The sequence below is a fragment of the Canis lupus genome, chromosome 26, assembly GCF_048164855.1.
Source record: "Canis lupus baileyi chromosome 26, mCanLup2.hap1, whole genome shotgun sequence".
NCBI lineage: Eukaryota > Metazoa > Chordata > Mammalia > Carnivora > Canidae > Canis > Canis lupus.
In genome coordinates this window covers 4,325,756-4,347,005 of record NC_132863.1, presented here as the reverse complement: position 1 = coordinate 4,347,005, position 21,250 = coordinate 4,325,756, and the positions used below count along the sequence as shown (strand labels likewise).

At 44.0% G+C, this 21,250-nt stretch overlaps 1 protein-coding gene across 9 annotated transcripts in view; it reads left to right on the top strand.

Moving 5' to 3' along the window:
• The window catches only part of KIZ (kizuna centrosomal protein), a 131,234-nt gene extending 110,755 nt beyond the window's left edge, over positions 1–20,479 (top strand). For all 9 annotated transcript variants that reach the window (XR_012018139.1, XM_072799827.1, XM_072799824.1 and 6 more), the window contains 4 exons: positions 4,736–4,840; positions 7,525–7,621; positions 17,947–17,990; positions 20,337–20,479. Coding sequence is in view for 8 of the 9 variants with exons in the window: in XM_072799827.1 (XP_072655928.1) it covers positions 4,736–4,840; positions 7,525–7,621; positions 17,947–17,990; positions 20,337–20,440 (350 nt within the window). In the remaining variant the exon portion in view is untranslated. The remainder of the gene's footprint in view (positions 1–4,735; positions 4,841–7,524; positions 7,622–17,946; positions 17,991–20,336) is intronic.
• The last annotated feature ends 771 nt before the right edge of the window (positions 20,480–21,250 follow it).

Below are 21,250 nucleotides of genomic sequence, written 5' to 3'. Positions count from 1 at the left end.
TGTCTGTCATGAATAAATACATAAAATCTTAAAAAAAAAAAAAAAAGTCGTCTGGCCTTCTTTCCCACGGGGCAGCAATTGACTGTCTCCAGAGGACAGCTGTGCCCTCTGGAGGAGGCAGTTGCTCTCCAGCATGCTATAGCACTCCCATTCCCCCTACCCTACCCCTCTGAAGTCACTTAGTGCAGTACCTACTTGGCCCCAGAAAGTGCCTGCATTTACAGTCCCACCCTGTCCCAACTGTTGCAGTATCTGTGTACCTGAACCCTTCTCCTGTTTCTACACAGGCTATGTAGCCTTTAATCTCTCCTGATTTTTTTTTTTTTTTAACAAACCATTTTTGGGTCAGCTCCCAATCTTTCATATGTTGTTGTAGCTCTACTCACTAAAATAAGGATGTGGACATGCTGTGGGAGAATAACTCCCAGCTCTGAGCATCTGATCCCTAATACAGACCTCGATGGTCAGGCAACAGCTTGCACTGTCTACTCCAACTCCACCAGCTGTTCTGGTGTCTCTGGTCCTGTCTCCATTTGTGTTTATTCCTCCAAGTGAATGCATTTAATTCTTTTTTTTTTTTAATTTATTTATGATAGTCACACAGAGAGAGAGAGAGAGAGGCAGAGACATAGGCAGAGGGAGAAGCAGGCTCCATGCACTGGGAGCCCGACGTGGGATTCGATCCTGGGTCTCCAGGATCGCGCCCTGGGCCAAAGGCAGGCGCCAAACCGCTGTGCCACCCAGGGATCCCCTATTACCTTTTAAGCTTCATTTTGCCATTAAACTACTGAAGGAATCATGCGTAGGGATGGGGTAGGTGATGTGTCCAGCAGTCCTCAGCTTGATTTTGCCAAAAGCTTCTATCACTCAGGTAAGGGCAGCTAGAGATAAAATGTGTCCATGTGGGCTTCAGTGACTCTAATTAGAGAAGGGCCCACAGAAGTTTTCAGGATCACATACCAGTGAAGATCCGTGGTTGGGAAGGGGTCTGGGCTTTGGTTGAATGGAACAGGAGAGATGAGCTATCTCTCAAAGTAAACTTGGAGCAGTCTTGAAGGGAAAGTCTACAGGCCAGTTACAGAGACCAAGTCCCTTAAGAAGGAAGGGAAGATAGATCTTTAAAGTCCTCATCACAAGAAAAAAAAAAAAAAGTAACTGTAAGGTGATGGATGGTAACTAGACTTACTGTGGTGATCATTTCACAGTGCATACAGATGCCAAATCACCATGTGGTATACCTAATACTAATATAACATTGTATGTCAATTATAGCTCTATTTAAACAAAGAGAGAAAAGGAAAGGAAACCAGAATAAAAGTGGGTAGAACATGGAAATGGCTGATCTTTCCAGAGTAGTGAAATGGTCCTTTGTCACTAAGAGTGAACTCACTTCACGTTTCTCCATTGCTAGACTTAGACCAGTAACAATATCAGTACTGTCTAATATTTGGATGGAACATTTAATCCCCCCAAATCTGAAATTACCTTTCAGCTACCTGCCTGCCATTTTTCACAAAAAAACCCTCTCCTGAAAATAAAAGGCACATGTCTTCCCAGTCTCTGAGAAACAGGAGACCCAGCTCACTGGAGTGAAATGATTTACCTTAAGATAATAGACCAGAGGAACCCCAATCCCAGTCTCCAGCTGCCAGGAACCTTTGTTTTGTTGTTAAATGTCTGTCTTTACTATCTTTTCCTAGACCAAGTAAGTGTAATTGAATGCAGAAATAGCATATGGTCATTATGCTCTAGACTTAGATCCTAAAAGCTGAAACTTTTAATAAAATAAAACCAAAACAGCACATTCTCCTCTCCTTTATAATGATTCTTTACCTACTTAGAATCCAGATGCCCTGTCTTTGATTTTATTAATATCTCCCCTCTCTGCAAATAATGTTACAAGTCTGAAGTAATATGGACACTAGGATTAATTGGAGAGTATTATGATGCCATCCTATTGGAGCCACCCTAGGACAATGAGACTAACCTACAACAAGAAATACTTTCTGTCCCAGGCCAGCATGTGTGTGTCCATGTGTGTACACACACACACACACACACACACACACACACATAAAACAGTATATTCCCATCCTGCATGCATCTGGTGTTTTTTGTATTAAATTTTTCACAAATCTGGTTCCAGTGCTTCAAACTGATTTTACAACCCAGCAGTGTTTAAAGATGTTGCCTTAGAATTTATTTTCAGAGTTAAGGGGCCTTGATCTGTACATATTTTAATTATATAATTATTTTAATTATGTTTAACATTCTAAAATATGCTCATTTTCAAGACTTATCTTTATCTTGATTGACTCTCAGGGCAAGAGAAGTTATATTTTCATTCTTCAGTGTGATAGTAGTTTTAATCCAGTAATAAGGGGCTCATGCTTAAGTTCTTAGATGGAGCCAGCAAACACAGGAATGCAGCCCCTGGTGCTGACAGCGGGAATCCTTTTATTTTGTCTGTGCTGTCGGTTTCATTCAGGTATCCTTGAGACTTGAGGTGATAAGGAAGGTTGTGTCACTCTGGTCCTTTATGTTGCCCTCAACGTTAACTCACAACTGATGTGATTAGAAGCCGTGCAGTCCCCCACCCCCCATCCTGGACCTGTGGACCTGAGCCAGGTCTGTGCTGCTGCTGATCCCTCTGGGGCACTTGGCTTTTTTGCTCCGTCCCTACAATAAGCCTAGGTTGGATTTTCTCAGCTGTGGGCCTCTGAGCACATCCTGCTGTGCCTAGTCTTCCCCATCTTCCTGCCCTCATCCAGCCTGTCCTCAGCCCTCACTGCACTCCAGCGCCAGGAGTGCTCCGGAGGGACCAGGAGACCAGGGAAATCAGTGCTGTCTCTTGGATTTGTTCCTCTAGTGGCTTCTGCAAGGCCCCAGAGAAGAAACCATTTTACTATGATGCGGAGCCTACCCCAGACCCACTCAAAATAATGACTAGAATTTGGCCACTTTAGATGAACTCCTACAACTTGTCTTTGTGAGTCTTGAAACCTGGGTTCAACTAAATTGTTTTTTGTTTTTCAGAATTTCTAAAAAGTGACAGCTTGAGAAATAATTTGCATGTGTTTGAAAAGTGTAAATGGCATATGAAGAATTTAAGAAAGTTCTCTCTGGTAGTAGAGAACAGTAGAATATTCTGTATTTATGTGATTTTTTTTTTTTCCCCACAACTAAACCAATATTAATTTATCAGTATCATCAACTATCCAGTCGGTGTTCTAGTGTTTTTTACAGGTTTGTGTTTTTTTTTTCTGACACAGCCAGACTGTGCCAACACATTGCATTTGGTTTAGATGACCAGACAAGTCACTATCTAAACAAGGAAACATTTGACAATAAAAGGGAATTCTATTCATAGTTACACCAGGACAACAGGCATGAACCTGAATCATCATGGACAAATTGGGATGTCTGGTCACTCTACTTTTTTTTTAATTATTATTTTAAAAAATACATATAACATTAAATTTACCATCTTAACCAAGTTGAGTGTACAGTTCAGTAGTAGTCAGTATATTCACATTGTTGTGCACCAGCTCTCTGAAACTTTTTCATCTTGCAGAACTGAACTACTGTACCCATTTAACACCTATTTCCCCTTCCCCCTTGCCCTCAGTGACCACCTTTCCACTTTCTGTTTCTATCATTTTGACTACTTTCAATACTTTATATGAGCAGAATCATACAATATTGATTCTTTTGTGACGGCTCATTTCACTTAGCATAATGCCGTCAAAGTTCATCTATATCGTAGCATGTGTCAGGATTTCCCTCTTTTGAAAGGCTGCTTAATATTCAGTTGTATGTCTATGCCGTGTTTTGTCCATTATCTGTTGATGGATGTTTGGGTTCCTTCTGCCTCTTGGCCTATTATGAATAATGCTGCAGTGAACATGGGTGTGCCAGTATCTCTTCAAGATCCTGCTTTAAAAAAAAAAAAATCCAAAATCCTGCTTTCAATTCTTTTGGATATATAGTCAGAAGTAGGATTGCTGAATCATGTGGCAGTTTTCTTCATAACTTGTTGGGGAACCTCTATAGTATTTTCCAGAATGACAGCACCATTCTACACTCCCACCACCAGGCACAGGGTTCCAACTTTTCTGCAACCTTGCCAACACTTGTTATTTTCTGTTGTTTTGATACTAATCATACTGATGGGTCAGATGTGACTATTTCATTGTGGTTTTCAATTCCATTTCCCAAATGATTAATGATTCTGAGCATCTTTTCTTGTGTTTATTGGTCATTTGTATGTCTTCTTTGGAGAAATGTCTGCTCAAGTTCTTTCCCCATGTTTTCATTGGATCATTTTTGTTGTTGTTGTTGTGCAGTTGTAGAAGTTCTTTATATATTCTCGATATTAACCACTAATCAAATCTGTTTTTTCAATCATTTTCTGCCATTCTGTAGGTTGCCTTTTCACTCTGTTCATTTTTTTTCCTTTGACATGCAGTAGTTTTTAAGTTTGTTAGAGTCCTATTTGTCCATTTTTAACTTTGTCAACTAGGCTTCTGGTGCCGTCCAATAAATCATTGCCAAGTCCAATGTCCTGAAACTTTTGTGCCATGTTTTCTTCCAGGGATTTAATAGTCTTAGGTCTTGTGTTTTAAGTCTATAATCCACTTTGAATTGATTTTTGTCTGTGGTATAAAGCAAGGGTCCAAATTCATTCTTTTACATGTGTATATCCAGCTATCTGTATCTTTTTTTAAATCTGTAGAGACAAAAGCCTATCAGTTGCTGAAGCAGTCTACCCTTCAGGATAATATAAATCACACTGAAGACAGATTCCAAAAAGCAGATGTTTCTGTCTTACAGCTGTCAGGTAAGCGGGGCATATTCACTCAAAACCAGTGTCCAGGGGACCTAGGGTGGCAGTGAATGGTATGTTCAGGCAAGGGTTCATCCTTTGAAGGTTTCTGGAGATTGCTTTGTAACAAGCTGTCACCAGGTCAAAATAAACCAGTACTTTTTCTGTTCTTAATGAACGACAGATTGGCAGTCTTCCCTCCTGGATCTGTGCTGGCCCCCAGCATGGCAACGGTCCAAACAGACCCTCAGATTCTACTGGTATGTCATAATAGTAACTTGTCACTAAGTACCACTGGAGACACTGCCAAATTCCTTCTTTTTCCCACATCTTCCAGTTTCTTAATCATCAGTGGGAGCATCATGCTGGGCTACCTTCCTCTCCAGAATGTTGGGGGACTTGGGGTTCTTTAAAAGAAAATACTCTAAAAACCCAGTAAAGCTAAATTTTAAGCTTAAATGTAGTTCCTTCAACCTAGGATTTTTATTGTAACTGTAATTTTCTTTGTTCTCAGATATTCTGTTCCTGTATTTTTATTGATTTCAGTGGTTTTTCTCTTATTACACCTTTTTTTTTAGTATGAGTCACCTCAGCTCCTTTGTTAAAGTAAATACATTAAAGAATGCTTTAATGACTTTCTTATTTTTACATAAACCACCATGTTGCAATTTCACCTACTGGAATAAATAATTTTTTTTAATATCATGTAATTCCCAGTCCATATCTAGATTGCTCAATCATCTCATGAGATAGTTCTTTTTTTTCTTGAGGGACATACTTATGGTGCATTAAACTTAGCTTTCTGTCTTTGGAGAGCTATTTCCTAGATAGTATTAGTGTTCAAATCAGTTGCTGCAAAGTTCAGTATTTTAGGTGTTTTGAGGATTCACGGAGGCCTAGCATAGAGCCTGTTAAAGTCCTCAGAGAGTGGTGGTGGTGGTGATAGTCTGAACTCTGCAGATGTGAGACTTTGCAGTCTGCTGCCGTAGAAAGCAGGGCCTCTGCCTGGGTGGAGGTCTTTAGCACTTGGGAAGGATACAGCATGCGTGAGCCCTCACCTGGGCTTTTCATCACCTTCTGCACATTTAAGTCACAGAATTCAAGTCCAGAGGGATCTTAGAAAGTATTTAAAAAAAAAAAAAAAAAGAAAGAATTTATCTGACCCCTCATTTTACAAATGAGGCCCCAAGAGAGTGATGCTTCTCTCAGAGCAGTACAGCCAGTCAGCAAACACACCCGTTTGGAAGGTGACCACCAGTCTGTTTGTGGTAAGTGTATTTGCGATAGTTAATTGGACAGGCTCAAAAGATCAGTAAATTAGACAGGAAATTATAGTCCCTTGGATGTATATCAGACAATTTGGTACTGTTAATATAGTAATAATCAATATATTCATTTATTAACCTTTTCATAAGCAACAGGATAGGTTGTATCGTCAGGCACCCCTACATTCAATTTCCTCTCTCTACCCTCGAAATGACACTGTATGTTTTGCAAGATTCCAGATTTTCTAGCACTGAGATCACAGGACTTCTCATGGTCCTGGCTGTCATCACAGTTAGATGCTGCTTCTGATATTTTACCTTTGGTCACCATTACCTTTTCCTAGGGACTTCTCTGAGCTCCAAAGAAAAGCGGGGAAGTGGGCGGGGAGGGCAGAGGGAAATGGAAGCCACATACCCATGTTAGACCTCACAGCCTGGTTACAGGGTAGCAGGAGGGATGTGGGCCCTGAGCTCGGGAGCCACCCCTATGTCTAACTGTGGAAAAAGTGCAGACTTCAGTTACTTTTTGCATCAGATGTCTTAGGCTCTGTCTCTGGACCTGTCACCAAGGTAAGCTGCTTAAACCTCCTGCCTTTGTTTTCAAGAACTTGTCTTGTTAAGCATGTGGGAACTCTCTTCAGATGAATGTGGACACCTTGTTAAGTATCACTTGGCTGCAAAGGTCCTGTGAGGGGGAGCAGGTTACAGGTCAGAAATTCGGCCAGTGCCTTTCCCAGCGATGCCCATGCACCTCCATCTGTGACACCTGTGACCACCACTTTGGAATCAGATTGGTAGCTGACACATCCAAGGTGCCCAGGATACAGGGGTGGTCCGACCCCCTCCCCCCACCTGCAAGGAAGAGGTGGATTGTGTGTCTTCCCCATCAACCTTTCCAGATTGGTTAATGAGTGGCCTTGATAGCTTTCAATGGAGGTTCATTCTCCTCCACAAAATGGTAAAAAAGAGGATTCGACAGAGGGATCACTGTCATCCTGGGGAATCAGTGATTTCTGAGCCCTGGTTCCTAGCACCCATCATTTTGGTGATCTCTCAGTACTGTGTCCTCATGTTACAAGGTGAATTATCAGTGAGTGCCTAGTGCCAGGGGAGACACCCATGTGTGTACACGTGTGTCTTGGTCATTTAAACTAGAGCTCCTTGAGTGATTTTTACTTTTTGTGACTGCTGTGTGTCACAGGACCACCCCCCCCCCCCCCCGACACACACACACACACACACACACTTCCTTTCAGTATTCTGCCAACATGTAGTTCCTGGCCTCAGAAGCTCCCTTGCCTGCTGTGGCTTGAACAGCATCTTCCCCGTCGACATTTGTTTCACCAAAGTTATTGTGCGGCTGCTGCTCCATTCAGCGCAGTCCTTCACTGCGTGGTGGCCAGCACTCACTCTCTACGTTTGTGCTTATCACAGGTTTGAACATTAGCAGCGGGACATTCAAGACAAAGACAACTAACAAAATTGCTTCAGAGGCTAGTTTTTCATCGAGTGAAGAAAGTCCTTTGTCAAGGTAAAGTCGTGAAAGCCTTTCTGAACAGTGGCGACAAGAAGAGAAATGTCACTCTGTTAATGAATGAAACTCTGGCTGCATATTATTTTGTTGTTGTGACTCGAGGGAAGGTTAGGGTTTGGGTTTTTGTTGATCTGAAATAACAGTCGAAACTTCAGTCTACCTTTGAAAATATTTGCACCAGAGCCAAGCATTGTTTTGCAGCTGTTGTTTCGTTGGTTTAAGACTCAATTGACACCTCAGTGAACCACAAATTAGCGGCTACAGCTGCTCGCAGTAGGGCTGCTTAGAGACCACATAATGGAGTGTGTCGGAAAAGGGCAGAGAGAAAACCTCGGGCCTTAAAAGAAATAAAGTGGCCTGTTTCTTCTTCCTGAGGCGGCTGACATGTATACTGGCAATTGCTGGGGACTTGTTTTTGTATTCCTCTTTTTCACCAAGCCTTTGGGCCAGGTTACCCTTTCCTTTCCTGCTTCTTCCCTGCTTATTGTCCATAAAGAACAAAATTCATCCTTTCACATTTGGGGAACTGTAGCCCTTCTCATAACTTTTCCAGACAACAATAAGTGAGCTGGCCAGTTGTGTGCTGGATTTGTCACTGACATGAAATACTGACGGGGCAGTGGCGTTGGGTCAGAAAGAATTTATTGATGGGAATAGAAGCAGTTGCCTGAGGAGATACTTACTGTTTTGGCTTCGGGCTACATGTTGTTTAAAACCACACAAATTTCCTTTTTTGATAACATTTCCCAATTAAAACCCTGTCCTTTAGATGATTGAGTTATATTTGAATTAACTTCTTATCCTGATGAAATTTTCAAACAGAAACATCACATTTCTAATGTCACATATAATGTCCCATAAGATAGTGATTTGATCCAGAAACGTATTTTTTAAACGCAAAAAAAAAAAAAAAGTCCTGCTTTCACTTATATTGTGAAAAACATTGTAATATTTTTAGGACCTGGAATATCTTAAAATGAGATTGATCTTCTAAAATTAGATTGTTGGGCAGCCCTGGTGGCTCAGCGGTTTAGCGCCGCCTTCAGTCCAGGACCTGATCCTGGAGACCCGGATCGAGTCCCACATTGAGCTCCCTGCATGGAGCCTGCTTCTCCCTCTGCCTGTGTCTCTGCCTCTCTCTCTCTCTCTCTCTGTGTGCCTATCATGAATAAATAAATAACATATTTAAAAAAAAAGTATTTAAAAAAATAATAAAATAAAATTAGATTGTTGCATTTAGAAACCTGACAAGTTCAATTTTAGAAAATTACTCATGTGGTTATCAGAAACCAGCATCTTTAGTACCTGGGTTTTCATCCTTGTTTTTGAAGGAAGTGGGAGGAAATGAAGCACGGGACAGGAAGAGTGTTAAAGTTTTTTTGTTTTGTTTGTTTGTTTTTTGTTTTTTGTTTTTTGTTTTTTTTTGGATAAATTCAAGTTCTGGGTCTTCTAAAGGAAAATTTAAAAGGTAGTAAGTTCTACAGGTGGTTTCAGGGCTCCCTGTTACCATTTGGCTCCATGATACATCTGTAGTTGTTAAAGATTGTTAGAAGTGCTTTTTCCATTATATCATAGAGGCACTAAAAACCTCAATCCTTCCTTAACTTGTCTTTATATATATATGCTCTTGACGCAGTTTTAAAATACATTGAGAAAGCAGCTGGGCCCCAGGAAATTTACTCAGCCTTGTGTCTGTATTTCACTAAATTCTCACTTTCTTCCCCCTTCATTCCAAGGCAGAGACCTATTGTTCCTGGATGAAATTAACTTTCTAAATGAATTACAGGTCATCTCATCAAGTCCTTTAAGAGAGAGAAAAAAAAAAAAGGCCTTCAAGGAACCTTTGGTCTAGACCCTTGATAATCCAGTGATGAAAAGGTGCAGGCGTTGAGTGTGTGGGTTTGGCGTGCTGTTGGACATGGTGTGGTTCCTGTGCTGGGTTTGGTGTTGTCAGTACGGCACCCTGGGCTTTGGAGAGCTCTGGGTTTGCTGTTTGTGCTTGGATTCACTGAAATTTCTTAGAGGCTTACATTTAAGGATCCCACTTACTGCAGTCACTCCTTGTGCTTTATTGCTTTTACAAGTGGTCTCGAAACCCAGTACTTGAGAATAAACATAACAGTGCAGTGCTGCTGTAGCACTTTTAAAAATTCTTCTTTGCTCTATTTTGTCAGTGAGCTGATGAGCAACCTCAAAAAAAAAAAAAGAAAAAAAAAAGCCCTGCTGGACCTTAAAAAAAAAAAATGGCTTCCTCTGATGTCCTAGAGACAATAATTATGATGTGCTAGTTAAGCCCAAACTACAGCTGAGGGATTTTACTTTAAAGCAGCGGCTTGGGTGCAAAAATGCATTTATAGCTCTTTGTCTGCACCTCATTATGTGTGGGCCTGATTCATTAAGTAATTGGTTTGCAGTTGTTTACATGAGTATTAAGGCCTTCTTTTCAGCCGCCTTTGAGAGATACATTGTGCAAATGTTGCCTGTGATGAATGCAGAATGAGGGCCAGAGGGTCCGTCCTATTGGCTAAACAGTGCACTCTGTTGAAAAGCCAGAGAAAGAGATTGGGTGCTGCTTTGCATAGCAATGACTTTCTTAATAAGCGTTGCAGATTAATACACACAAGCTATAAAAGATGCAAAGAGATACTCTTAGCACATTTATACATGCTCATTTCATTGTGATGGTGGTGGGATCTGGGTGCTTTCATATTCCGATTTTCAGAGCAGCAGCTTCAGTGCATGAGCCGTAATAGAATCCGATGTTTATTGTATTATAAATCACGGGCAAGTAGGCAGATCGGCAACAGTTTATTATTAAAGATTCTTTCAGTGTAAATCTTTTTCTACCATTGTATTTGCTTCAGCAAAATCATTTTGTGGTTGAGTGGGGATGAAAGGCATAATGTACGAAGGAGTGAGTCCTAATAGGAAGCCGTTCTCTGAGTAAAGACCACTTGTTCCCTTTTGTTCAGGGGTGCATGCCAGAGCTTCCTCTCCTCTGCAAACATTGTCTCGCTTTACCTTCCCCAGGAAGCGTTTTTCACGCTCCCGATCCATTTATTCAATTGAGAGTATATTTTAACAGCCTGCCGTGTAACTTCAGTTTACCGGCTGGATCGAGATAACATTTTACCCAAAGAAAAGGATGTGTGCTTGCAACATAATTGCCTGGGGGAAAGGTAGCAGAAGTCACCCAGCTGCAGCACCCTGGCAGGGCCACTGTGGGTGGCATTCCTGCCCACCCTGCAGCCGGGAGCGGCCAGCGGAGGGCGCCAGGCTGCAGCTGATGCTGTGGTGGGGACTGCTCTCTCTCTTCCTGCTTGGTCACTGTGCCCTTTTCCCTTGGGATAACACAGAGATCACAAGGAAGCCATTCCAGTGAAATAAAAATGTGGTTTTCCTGGGAGTGCTTTAAGGTTTCCTATTAAAGCTCCCATTCTTCGTCTCTGGCTTACCAAATCTGCATTCCCCTTAAATTCTACTAAGTAAGCAGCTGCCTAAATATCCTACCTGTTTCTCATCACAAACCCACACACTTTATTTTTTCTATACAGAGCATGAAAGATCAGTCACTTGCTTGACTAACTGAAAGGAAGTAGTTAACAAGTGGACTCTAGGCAGCTTAAAAAAAAAAAAAAAAGGCATTTGCTGCAGGGTCCCTAGCTAACCATCAGGGGGCGCTCGGACTTTGTCAAATTAAAACTGTCCGCCTTCCATCAGCCCTTAAAACTTAAAGTTAGCATTTACAGAGATTGGTTGGCATACTTGCATACTTGTGGGTTGTTTCTTCTTCTTCTTCCTCTTCCTCCTCCTCCTCTTCTTCTTTTTCTTCTTTTTTTTCTTCACTTTCTGAATTGTTTTATGCCTTCTGGTTTTTCAGAAATATGTCTTTTTTTGAGGAAAATTCTAGCTGAAGATGCTGTTGGAGACATTTTAATAATTTATTTTAGCTAGCAGTCAAATCATTCAAAATTAGAATTCAGAGTTTTGAGATCACATCTTCCCATTACTTAGTTATTTTCAGTCTCAGAGTGAGACCCTAGAACTGGAAGGGCACTTCCCACTAGGAATCCCTCCTCATTGTCCCTGACACCATAGACCCTGCCCTCAGCAGGATCTTAAGTCTCGTTGCTAGACTCCACACATGACCTCAAAGTCACAATAACTTGGGTAGTTTGTTTACAGGCTGTGGACACTTTTTTTCCTTTAAAATAATGATCTTGACCATGAGGTTGAGAGTCATTGTGTTACTAATGTTAGGACATCTCTCAGATCTGGCTGTTTTCCAGATTCCTCTTCCCACAGGGCCAAGAATTAGTGTCTGACACACTAGCCTGAAGGTTGCATCTCTGCTGCTGAACCCTCATGGTTCCTGTTGCCCACACCCCGCTCAACCACCACAGGTCCTACAGTCTGCAGTGCCCCCCTGCCTGCTCCTCCATGTCTCTGTGCCCACTGGACAGCCTCATGTCATGCCCTCATACAACCTGCTGTGTCATGTGCCCCGGCTTCTATTCCTCCTCTTTTGCCAGAATTCTTCTGCCCCACTCTACCGTGTGGCTGATGCCTACTAGATTGTCAAGGCTTAACTATTAACGTTCTAAAAGTTTCCAAAGCGGAGGATCTGGTCATATAGATGCCCCTATTGTGGCCCTGTGGCTACTTCCAGTGTCATCTGTAGCATAGGGGTGGCAGCCATTTGCAAATACCTTGCCCCCACTGTAAGCTCCTCACTGGGGCTTGGGAGGTTTTCCTCAATTGCCAGTGCTCAATAACTATTGGACTTGCTGAATGAGTGAGCATCTGTATATAGCCCCACCATTTACTCAAGCATCTGTCTTAGATGCCCTCACCTCTAGACGGCATCACGTACCCCAGCCACAGGGAATTACGCATTCCACAAATGTCCAAATGTCTCTGTCCACACAAGTGTGTGGAAGGAGGAGGGCCAGGTGCACACTCACATTTCCAAAGGGAGACCCATTTTGACTGCATGTGGTGTGCTCGTGCGTTCTGCAGTGTATGAGTGTGGACACTTACACACCCATACACACCCATACACCCAAGAGTGCCTTCCTGGGGTCCTGACCAGACTGCCATCCTGTCTGTTGGAGAAATGATGTCTGGCTCCTGGTCCTGAACCTGACATGGCCTTATGGGCTCTTGGTACAAATGGGGCCTGGATGTTGCCACCCAATTTAGCTGCCGTCAATTCTCAGCTCATTCCACAGTTGCCTTTTATTTTGGCTTGTGTCACATTCTTAATTTGGTTTCACTGGAGCAGTAGAGGCCCAGACAGAGATCAAATGTGTCTTGTTTGTTGCTGTAGGGCCAGCACAGAGCTGATGTGTAGTGTCACCTGTATGAGATTTATGAGAGAGTGAATGAGTGAGTGAATGAGTGGGTAGACGAACAAACAGCTTATTGCAGATGAGATGCCTCTGCCCACTGCATGTGTCGGGCCTGGCAGAGGCAATTTCCCTGTCCTCAGGGCTCCTACCCATCAGGCTCCTCAAGGAGGAGACTTCATGCATCTTGAGCCTGTTTCTTTTCAGTCTGGACCCAGACTTTTCCTTTCCTTGGCCACTGTGCCAGAGGACCTGTCCCCTCCACTTAGACCCCATGACTGTACATCACTAAACCAAGCATGTGCCTTGTTCTCCCAAAAGTCTTGACTGTGCAGCAGTGCTGCTCCCCAAGGCCTGCTGTACCCAGGCTGTTGAGCAGGATTGTCTCAAAGCTTAGCAGAACACTGCAAGGAAGGCCTTACTACCCCATTTTGCAGACAGAAAAGGGATTCTCAGAGAGGTTGGGAACTTGCCCAGGGCCACACAGGGACCAGAGTCGAGCATTGAGCGTAGACGCTGTCTGGCCCCAGAGCTGACACTGTCTCCCATCAGCAATCCTGCTGTCCCAGGTTGGGACTAGGTGTCCCAACCCAGATTCTCCCCACCCTGCTGTTTGAGCACTTCTCACAAGTGCCCATGGAGACAATTGTTTGCCGCGTGTGCCTTTGGGAAGCCTCAGTGTTACAGGAGGAGCCCTGTCCCACCTCTGCCCCACCATCTGCTGGCTCAGTATGCCTTGGGACATACCCTTCACTCAACCTCTCTGGGCCCCACCACCCATACAGTGAAAGTGCTGGATTGATAATCCATAAATGCTCAGCTATCATTTATTAATAGATTTCTTAGAAACTCATAGATTTTCCACACCTCATTTTTGCCTCTGCTTGCTGGTTCCACAAAGCAAAACTTCATGTTTACAATAGGCCTGGCCTTCTAACTTTGTGTTTATGATGACTGTGTTGACTAAGTGACTCTAGCCTTTTGATTCTATAAAATGAACAGTTGACACACATAATTCTTTAATACTCTGTCACCATGATTGCATGTGTAGGTGCCAGGTACTGTTCTTACAATAAAACCTGTTAAGACCCTAGCCAACCTTAACTTCTTAAGTTTAGCAAGAATGAGAACAAAAGTGACTTTGATTAGAGTTGTCCTAATCTGGTTTGTCAATGGCAGAGAAATTTATAAACAATTACTGAAATGCATCAAAAAATAAGATGGCTTAATGGATAGACAGAGGGAAGGTATGTGATAAAGCCAATATGGCAGGAGGTTAACCATTGAGAGTCCCCTTCATGGGTATGTGGTGTTCACTAAGGGAGAAATTACCAAACCTCCTGGGAAATTCTGCAGAATTTAGAAGTAAAGTCTAAAAGTAAACTTTTAGGGGAAAAATCAAGTCTGCTATCTTCGATTCCAAAAGTTACCCATGAAAGACCCATGCAGAGGAAAGGTAGGCCCTTTGGTGGGCTGCAAGTATGGTGCGTGTCACCCATGCAGCAGGCATGGTGTGCTGTGGCCCAAGGGCCAAGTCCTGGCCTGGCCACTGCCTGGTCCTGTGCAGCCTGCAAGCTAAGAGTGATTTTTGCAGTTTTAAATGGTTGAGGGAAATCCAAAGAATAATATTGTGCGACACCTGAAAGTTCTTTTTTTTTTTTTTCATTTATTTATGATAGTCACACAGAGAGAGAGAGAGAGGCAGAGACACAGGCAGAGGGAGAAGCAGGCTCCATGCACCGGGAGCCCGACATGGGATTCGATCCCGGGTCTCCAGGATCGCGCCCTGGGCCAAAGGCAGGCGCCAAACTGCTGCGCCACCCAGGGATCCCCGACACCTGAAAGTTCTATGAAATTCAAATTCTAGTGCCTATAGATGAGGTTGAATTGTAATGCAGCCATGTCTGTCAGTTTACACATTGTCCACTGGGACTGTTGTCACGCTACAAGCACACAAAGTGAGTAGTTGTAGCTGAGACCATATGGCCCACAACACCCAAACCATTTGCTTTCTGGCTCTTTATTAGCAAACCTTTGCCGACCTGGGCTTTTTAAGATGGAAATGTTTCTTCCCTGCCCTCAAAGAAAGTGGAGCAGTCAGATTCCAAGCTTCCAAACACATGTGATAGAATATGGTGACCCTATCTCATGGCCTCTAAGACTAACTCTTCCATTTCTTATGCCCTCCGAAGTGAAAGTGTTCTTTCTCTTACTGACCATAGTAGCTAAACAAGTTGGCTATATCCAGTATTACAGGGAAAGCTCTCCCACCATGGTCTCATCTTAGCTTTACACATTAGGTGCAGCTCAGAAAGAACTGTTGACCCAAAGAATTGTGTGTGTGATCAATTTGAGATTTGTGACACTCCAGATCAACTTTGGGGTGTCACATTGGCGTGCAGAGATGGTTTCCCACAGGGAAAAAAATATTGCCCCTAAGGTGTGGGGATGGAATAGGAAACACCTGGAAGCATTGTCCACCTTTCTCAGTGGGTGAACTACATGCATTTATTAGTTCTGCAACATATTTCTTGCCCATTTCCAGTAAGAAACTTCAACAACCTGATTCTGAAGTCCCATAAGTAAAAATATGCCAATCAAATAATGTGTCAGCAAATATTGGTTAGGGGTCTTTAAGCAGGGCCCTGCTCTTGGTGAGGTTCCTCTTTTCATTCATATGTAAGCCCCAAGCACCCACTAAGTGCAAAGCACTAGGTTACCCAGGTAAGCTGAAACAGGTACAGTCGCTACCTTCGTGGAGTTCACACTCTATAGGGGGAGTGATCATATATGCTTCAGTTACACAGATGAGTGTGAGACAGCAACCTGGATGAGGACTCAATGTGGCGGTGAGGGAGGGCAGGAATGAGGAGCTGAAGGGCCCACCCAAGTCTGGAGATCAACCTTGGAGGTGCTGTTCAGGATTCAGGGCTTTTGCCAAAAAACAATAGGAAGGCGTCATGGGGCTTTAGCGATGAAGTGGAGATAATCAGGCTTGTGTTTCAACAAGTTCACTCTTGTTGCTGAGTGGAAAATGGACTACAGGGGACATGATGTTTTTGGCATCATCAATCAGGGGCTGTTCCAAAGGTCCAGGCAAGAGATGATGGTGTAGTTGGATAGTTGGTGGCAGCCTAGAGGGAAGAGCAATGACTTCAGGAAGTACTAGAAAATAAATTGGTGGAACGTAGGCCTTGATTGGGTGCAGGAGGGTCCAGGAGTAGAAGGAGTTGGGGAGGGAGCAGAGGGTCCAGGTGCCTTTGACAGAGACTTGAGGGGCCTGGCCTGGCAGGGGAAGGGAACCACGCTGGGGAGATTGTGAATTTGGTCATGAATGGACATGTTGACCACAGGACGCTTTGAAGGCAACCAAGTAGAGCGAGCCCTGGCCATGTTTCTGGAGCTCCGAGAAGTGGCTGCCCCAACCTCCACCCTGGGATCTGGCCTGTGCTCACTGGCTATTCTGCACTTGCTCTTGCCAAGGGCTCCACTACCACATCTCACCGCATCCCCCTTTCCTCTGTCCCAGGTTTGCTTCAGCTTTTAAAAGCAGAGCCCAGGAGGTACCCTGCCTTCTCAGGGGTCCTACAGCCACTTACCACCCACTCTGTTCTCACAGTTCTCCCAGCCCTTGGCTCTCTCCCCCTCTCCCCCTGCAGCTCTCCTTGCTACAGCTGGAAAATTATCCTCTCTGTACCCCACCAGCATTGTTATAACCAACCTCTGCCCTCCGCCTCTGGACCAGTGTCCTCATGAAATGGGAAGTAGGTAAACAGTAGACACACAACACAATAGTTGCATTTAGAGTGTGTATGTGTGTGTGTGGGGGGGGGTGTGTGTAGGCTAAGTACTTCATGTCAGATGGATCCATGTGCGCAGCACCTTTCTGCCACCTCCATGTCTGCTGGTGAGTGCCAGACCCTCTCAGATGGCCATGGGGGTGCCCCTTCTTCGTGGGGAAATAGCTCCGGCCCCTAGGTGGTCATGGCAGATCATGAAACAGGTACCAAGTTTAAAGGAAGCGTGGAAAGATATTGAGCCTAGAAAGTAATAACCTGACTGGAGCTTATTTTACAGAAGAAAAAACATAAATAATATTACCTATGGCAAAGAGCAGATTTTTAAGCCACAGGTTAGCCATAGGGAGGGAGAAGGTGAGTTAACAGTGTTTCCTATGTCAAGAGGACCGGAGTCCCGGTCAGGAGCAGACCGTGCACATTGGCAACTGTTTTCTTCATTCTACTCAACTAAAAGGCTGGGTGGAATCTGTTCTAATGAAATAATCTGTAAATGTAAATGCTAGCAGATACCCTGCCAGGACCACATTGCTAGTATTTGATGCCATAAACACTAACATCTTGTGCATGTGACACCTAGAAACTTACACAGTGGTGCCCGGGATCCTTGTCTTTCTTTCCCGTGCCTTAGTGCATTTCTGTAAGCACAATGGGAGTTTATTCTGCACTCCCTTACTAAGCTGTTAAGGATTGCCATCACTGGCTTGATGGAGAGGAGTCTTCACTTCCTCACTAGCTTCTTGCATTCCATCCCGGATTCTCTACTTCAGGTACTTGACTTTTAGCTTGTTTGAGAGTGCCAAAGCTCTGGCATTTTGTGGTTTTTAGAGGGCTGTCAGAGGGAAGTCGGTGCTCTGCCTCACTGACCATGTCCTCGTTGTCTAGCTGCAAGCGGCAGGCACAGACTGACCTGGTCTCTGCAGAGCCAGTAGGGAATGCGCTCAGGGACACGAGTGATGCTGTCACAGTAGGGACCCACCCCCCAAAGCATCAGCGAGCACCTCTGGCCACTGTGGTCCTGACATTTTCTTCTTGTTCTTAAGACTTGGAGAGCACACATAAAATATCTGGCCTTTCCGTGCATCGTACGTGCTTCTTTGCTGATGCACTCATTGTAAAAATATCAGTCTGATTGTCATTTTTTTTTCAGGACTTAGGCTATTTCTTTATCTTTCAGGTATGAAAACGAAAAGAAATTAACTACCAATTTAGAGTCTAAAGGTAAGAGGATTCCTTTTGTGCTTTAATCAAGAGTTGTTTGTGACCTTCTATTTGTTTTCTGCATCATCGTGTAAGGAGCCTGAAGTGTGCCTGTGATCACAGGGGGCCGTTCCACCTCCCCATTTCTGAGGGGAGGGGAGGGCTGCTCGAGGCACCATTCTTCGGTGGCAGGGCAGGGACCTGACGACACATGAGGGGCCACGGGCCACGATGGCTTAGCATTCTAATTTGCAAGTATGAACACAGGGTATCTTGGCCTCCACATCCACTTGGTTGTCAACACGGGTATATTCTACCTATGAAATGTTTTTTGCCTCTGTCCCCAACCTCACAGCGAGTGCCCACAAGTACCCACTGCTCATGACATGACAGGGCTCTTGCATTAGACTAACTGGCTTCCTTATATCCAGTCCCTCCCCAAGTCCTGATTGTCCTCTACCTGGCCACCAGCATCCAAAACCTCAATGAACCTTCTTACCTTCCTGGTTAAAAATTGCTGGTGTCCCCCACTATGTGCAGGATAGAGTCTGTAACTTTCTCCCTTGTAGTCTATCCCTTCCCTTGTTTCCAGCTCAGTGCCTTGCAAGGTCTTGTCTTCTTCTGGTCGTGACTTAAGTCATTTTTTTTCCAAATAAAGACATACCTCGGAGGCATTGCAGCTTGGTTCCAGACCACTGCAATAAAGCCATTATCGTAATAACACCAAATAAATTTTTTGGTCTCCCAGTGCCTATAAAAGTTGTGTTTACACTATACTGTAGTTTCTTAAGTATGCAACAGCATTATGTCTAAAAAAAATGTTAATTAACATAATTTAAAATAATTTTTAAAACACTTTATTACTAAAAGATGCTAACTGTCATCTGAGCTTTCTGCGAGTCATGATCACTAATCACAGGTCACTGTATGAAATGAAATAATAATGGAAAAGTTTGAAATAATGAGAGAATTACCAAAATGTGACGGGGACACAAGATGAACAAATGCTATTGGAAAAATGGCACCAGTAGGCTTGCCTGATGTGGGGTTGCCACAAACCTTCAATTTGTAAAAAACACAATCTCTGAAAGCACAGAGAAAATGAGGTGTGCCTGGATACCACACTTGTACCTCTGTGCCTTTCCTCATACTGCTCCTACCCTTTTCCTTCGCACTCTGAGCCCCTATTCGTCTCTGAACCCTCAGCTCACAGGGAGCACCTCCTCCACCTTGCATGCTAATGCTGTGGCATATCCCTTGGAGCTTGGGCTCCCCTACTCTGTCTGCTTAGACCCCCTTCCCAGTGGGCCCTGATCGAGAGTGTAGGTGTAAGTCAGACATACTGGATGGGACTCCTGGCTGGAGCACCCACCAATGCTGTGATCAGGGTGGTCACAGCCTCTCCGCCTGTTTGCTCAGTTGATGGAGGCAGTCATACTTGCCTTCCCAGGTTGGTACAAGGATGAAATGGGGTTCAATATAAGCCATCATCACAGAGTGGCAGGCAGTGAGTCCCATGGAGATAACAGTGGTCGTGGAGATGGTCACTGAGCAGACCATGCCCCCTCACATTCTGTCCTACTATCTTGGAGATCGCAGCACCGTTTGCAGGCAGCCGTGGCCTTCCACTGCAGGCAGCTAGCCTCAGCCTGAGGGCTTTCTCTGGCCCTGGAAGCATGCACCATCCCCACGGGGCTGCCCAGAGTGCCAGGGACTGGGTGCCCTGGTTGAGAATAACTCTCAACCAATGAGAAGTGGAAGTAGGTTGGGAAATAACCCCACTTCCTTGCTCTGTTGGGACAGTTTGAGGAGAGTTCTGAGTGTCTCAGAGGGTACCCTCAGGACTGAGCCTCCTGTCTACTGCCCACCCCGCTGTGGGCTCTTGCTTCCTGTGTCACTCTTCTAGCTGCTCCCATCATTCCCAGGGATCACCTCCCAAGTAAGCTATGTGCACCCAAGGCCTGGTCTCAGTATGCACCTCACTTCTTTCCTTTCACCACATCTTCCCTTCTCTCATCTGCTCTTATGAAGACCAGAGGAGATCAAAGTGCCAGAGCAGCAGAGCTGAGGTGGTCCCCGGTCTGATGAAATACTTAGCTAGCTGTGCTTCTATGGTTCCCTGGTCTTAAACCCCCGTCCTACAGTAAGGAGGTGGTCACAAGAAGGGAAGGAAATATTCTGCAGTGTTTTCCATAGAACACACTGAAATGTTCGCATTTGTGCAGTATTGACACACATTCCAGACACATGTGGTTGGGTTCATCCCTCCATGTCCCTGGTAGGCCTTTTGCAGGCCTTGTCTGGCTGTTGAAGACAAGCTGATCAGAGTGGAGAGATGTTAAATAGCTGTCTGGTTTTCTTTTCCAGCCTTCTGGGGTGAGTCTGATGACAGTAACTCAGAAATTGAAGCTGCTTTACGTCCTAGAAACCGTAACACATCCGCCAATGATTTTGATGATTTTTATGACTGAGTAACGACTGTTGGAAATAAAGTCGTTAAGGAAACTAAAGGCCTGTGTTCGTATGTAAAGTCCTAAATAAGCATGTCATTTTAAGCTTTCTAATTGTTTAATGGGAAAACTTGGGACCACATTGCCATTGGAGCGAAATTTCATGGCATAAACATAAATAGCATATTCATTTGAAGTGTCATCAAAAAACAAAGTGATAAATGCAATGCCCATCAAAATTCAAGTTGGTTTCTTTGTAGAAATTGACAGGCTGATCCTATAATTCATATGGAAATCCAAGGGAACTAGAATAGCTAAAACAGTCTTAAAAAAGAAAACCAGAGTCAGAGCACTCATATTTCCCAATTTTGAAACTTACTTTAAAAACTATAGTAATGGGGAGGCCAGGTGGCTCAGGGGTTTAGCACCACCCTCGGCCCAGGGCCTGATCCTGGAGACCCAGGATCGAGTCCCACATCAGGCTCCCTCCCTGCATGGAGCCTGCTTCTCCCTCTGCCTGTGTCTCTGCCTTTCTCTCTCTCTCTCTCTCTCCCTCTCTCTGTCTCTGTCTCTGTCTCTCATTAATAAATAAATGAAATTTTTTAAAAATGTAGTAATTGAGACAGTGTGGGACTGCAATAGACATACAGATTAATAAAATATCAATATATACAATTTAGAATTGATAATCCAGAAACAACTCCTTACATATATGGTCACTTAATTTTTCACAAAGGCACCAAACCATTTAGTGGGGGAAAGAATAGTCTTTCCACATAGGGTGCTAGGTCAACTAGATAGCCACCTGCAAAAGAATGAAGCTTGCACTGT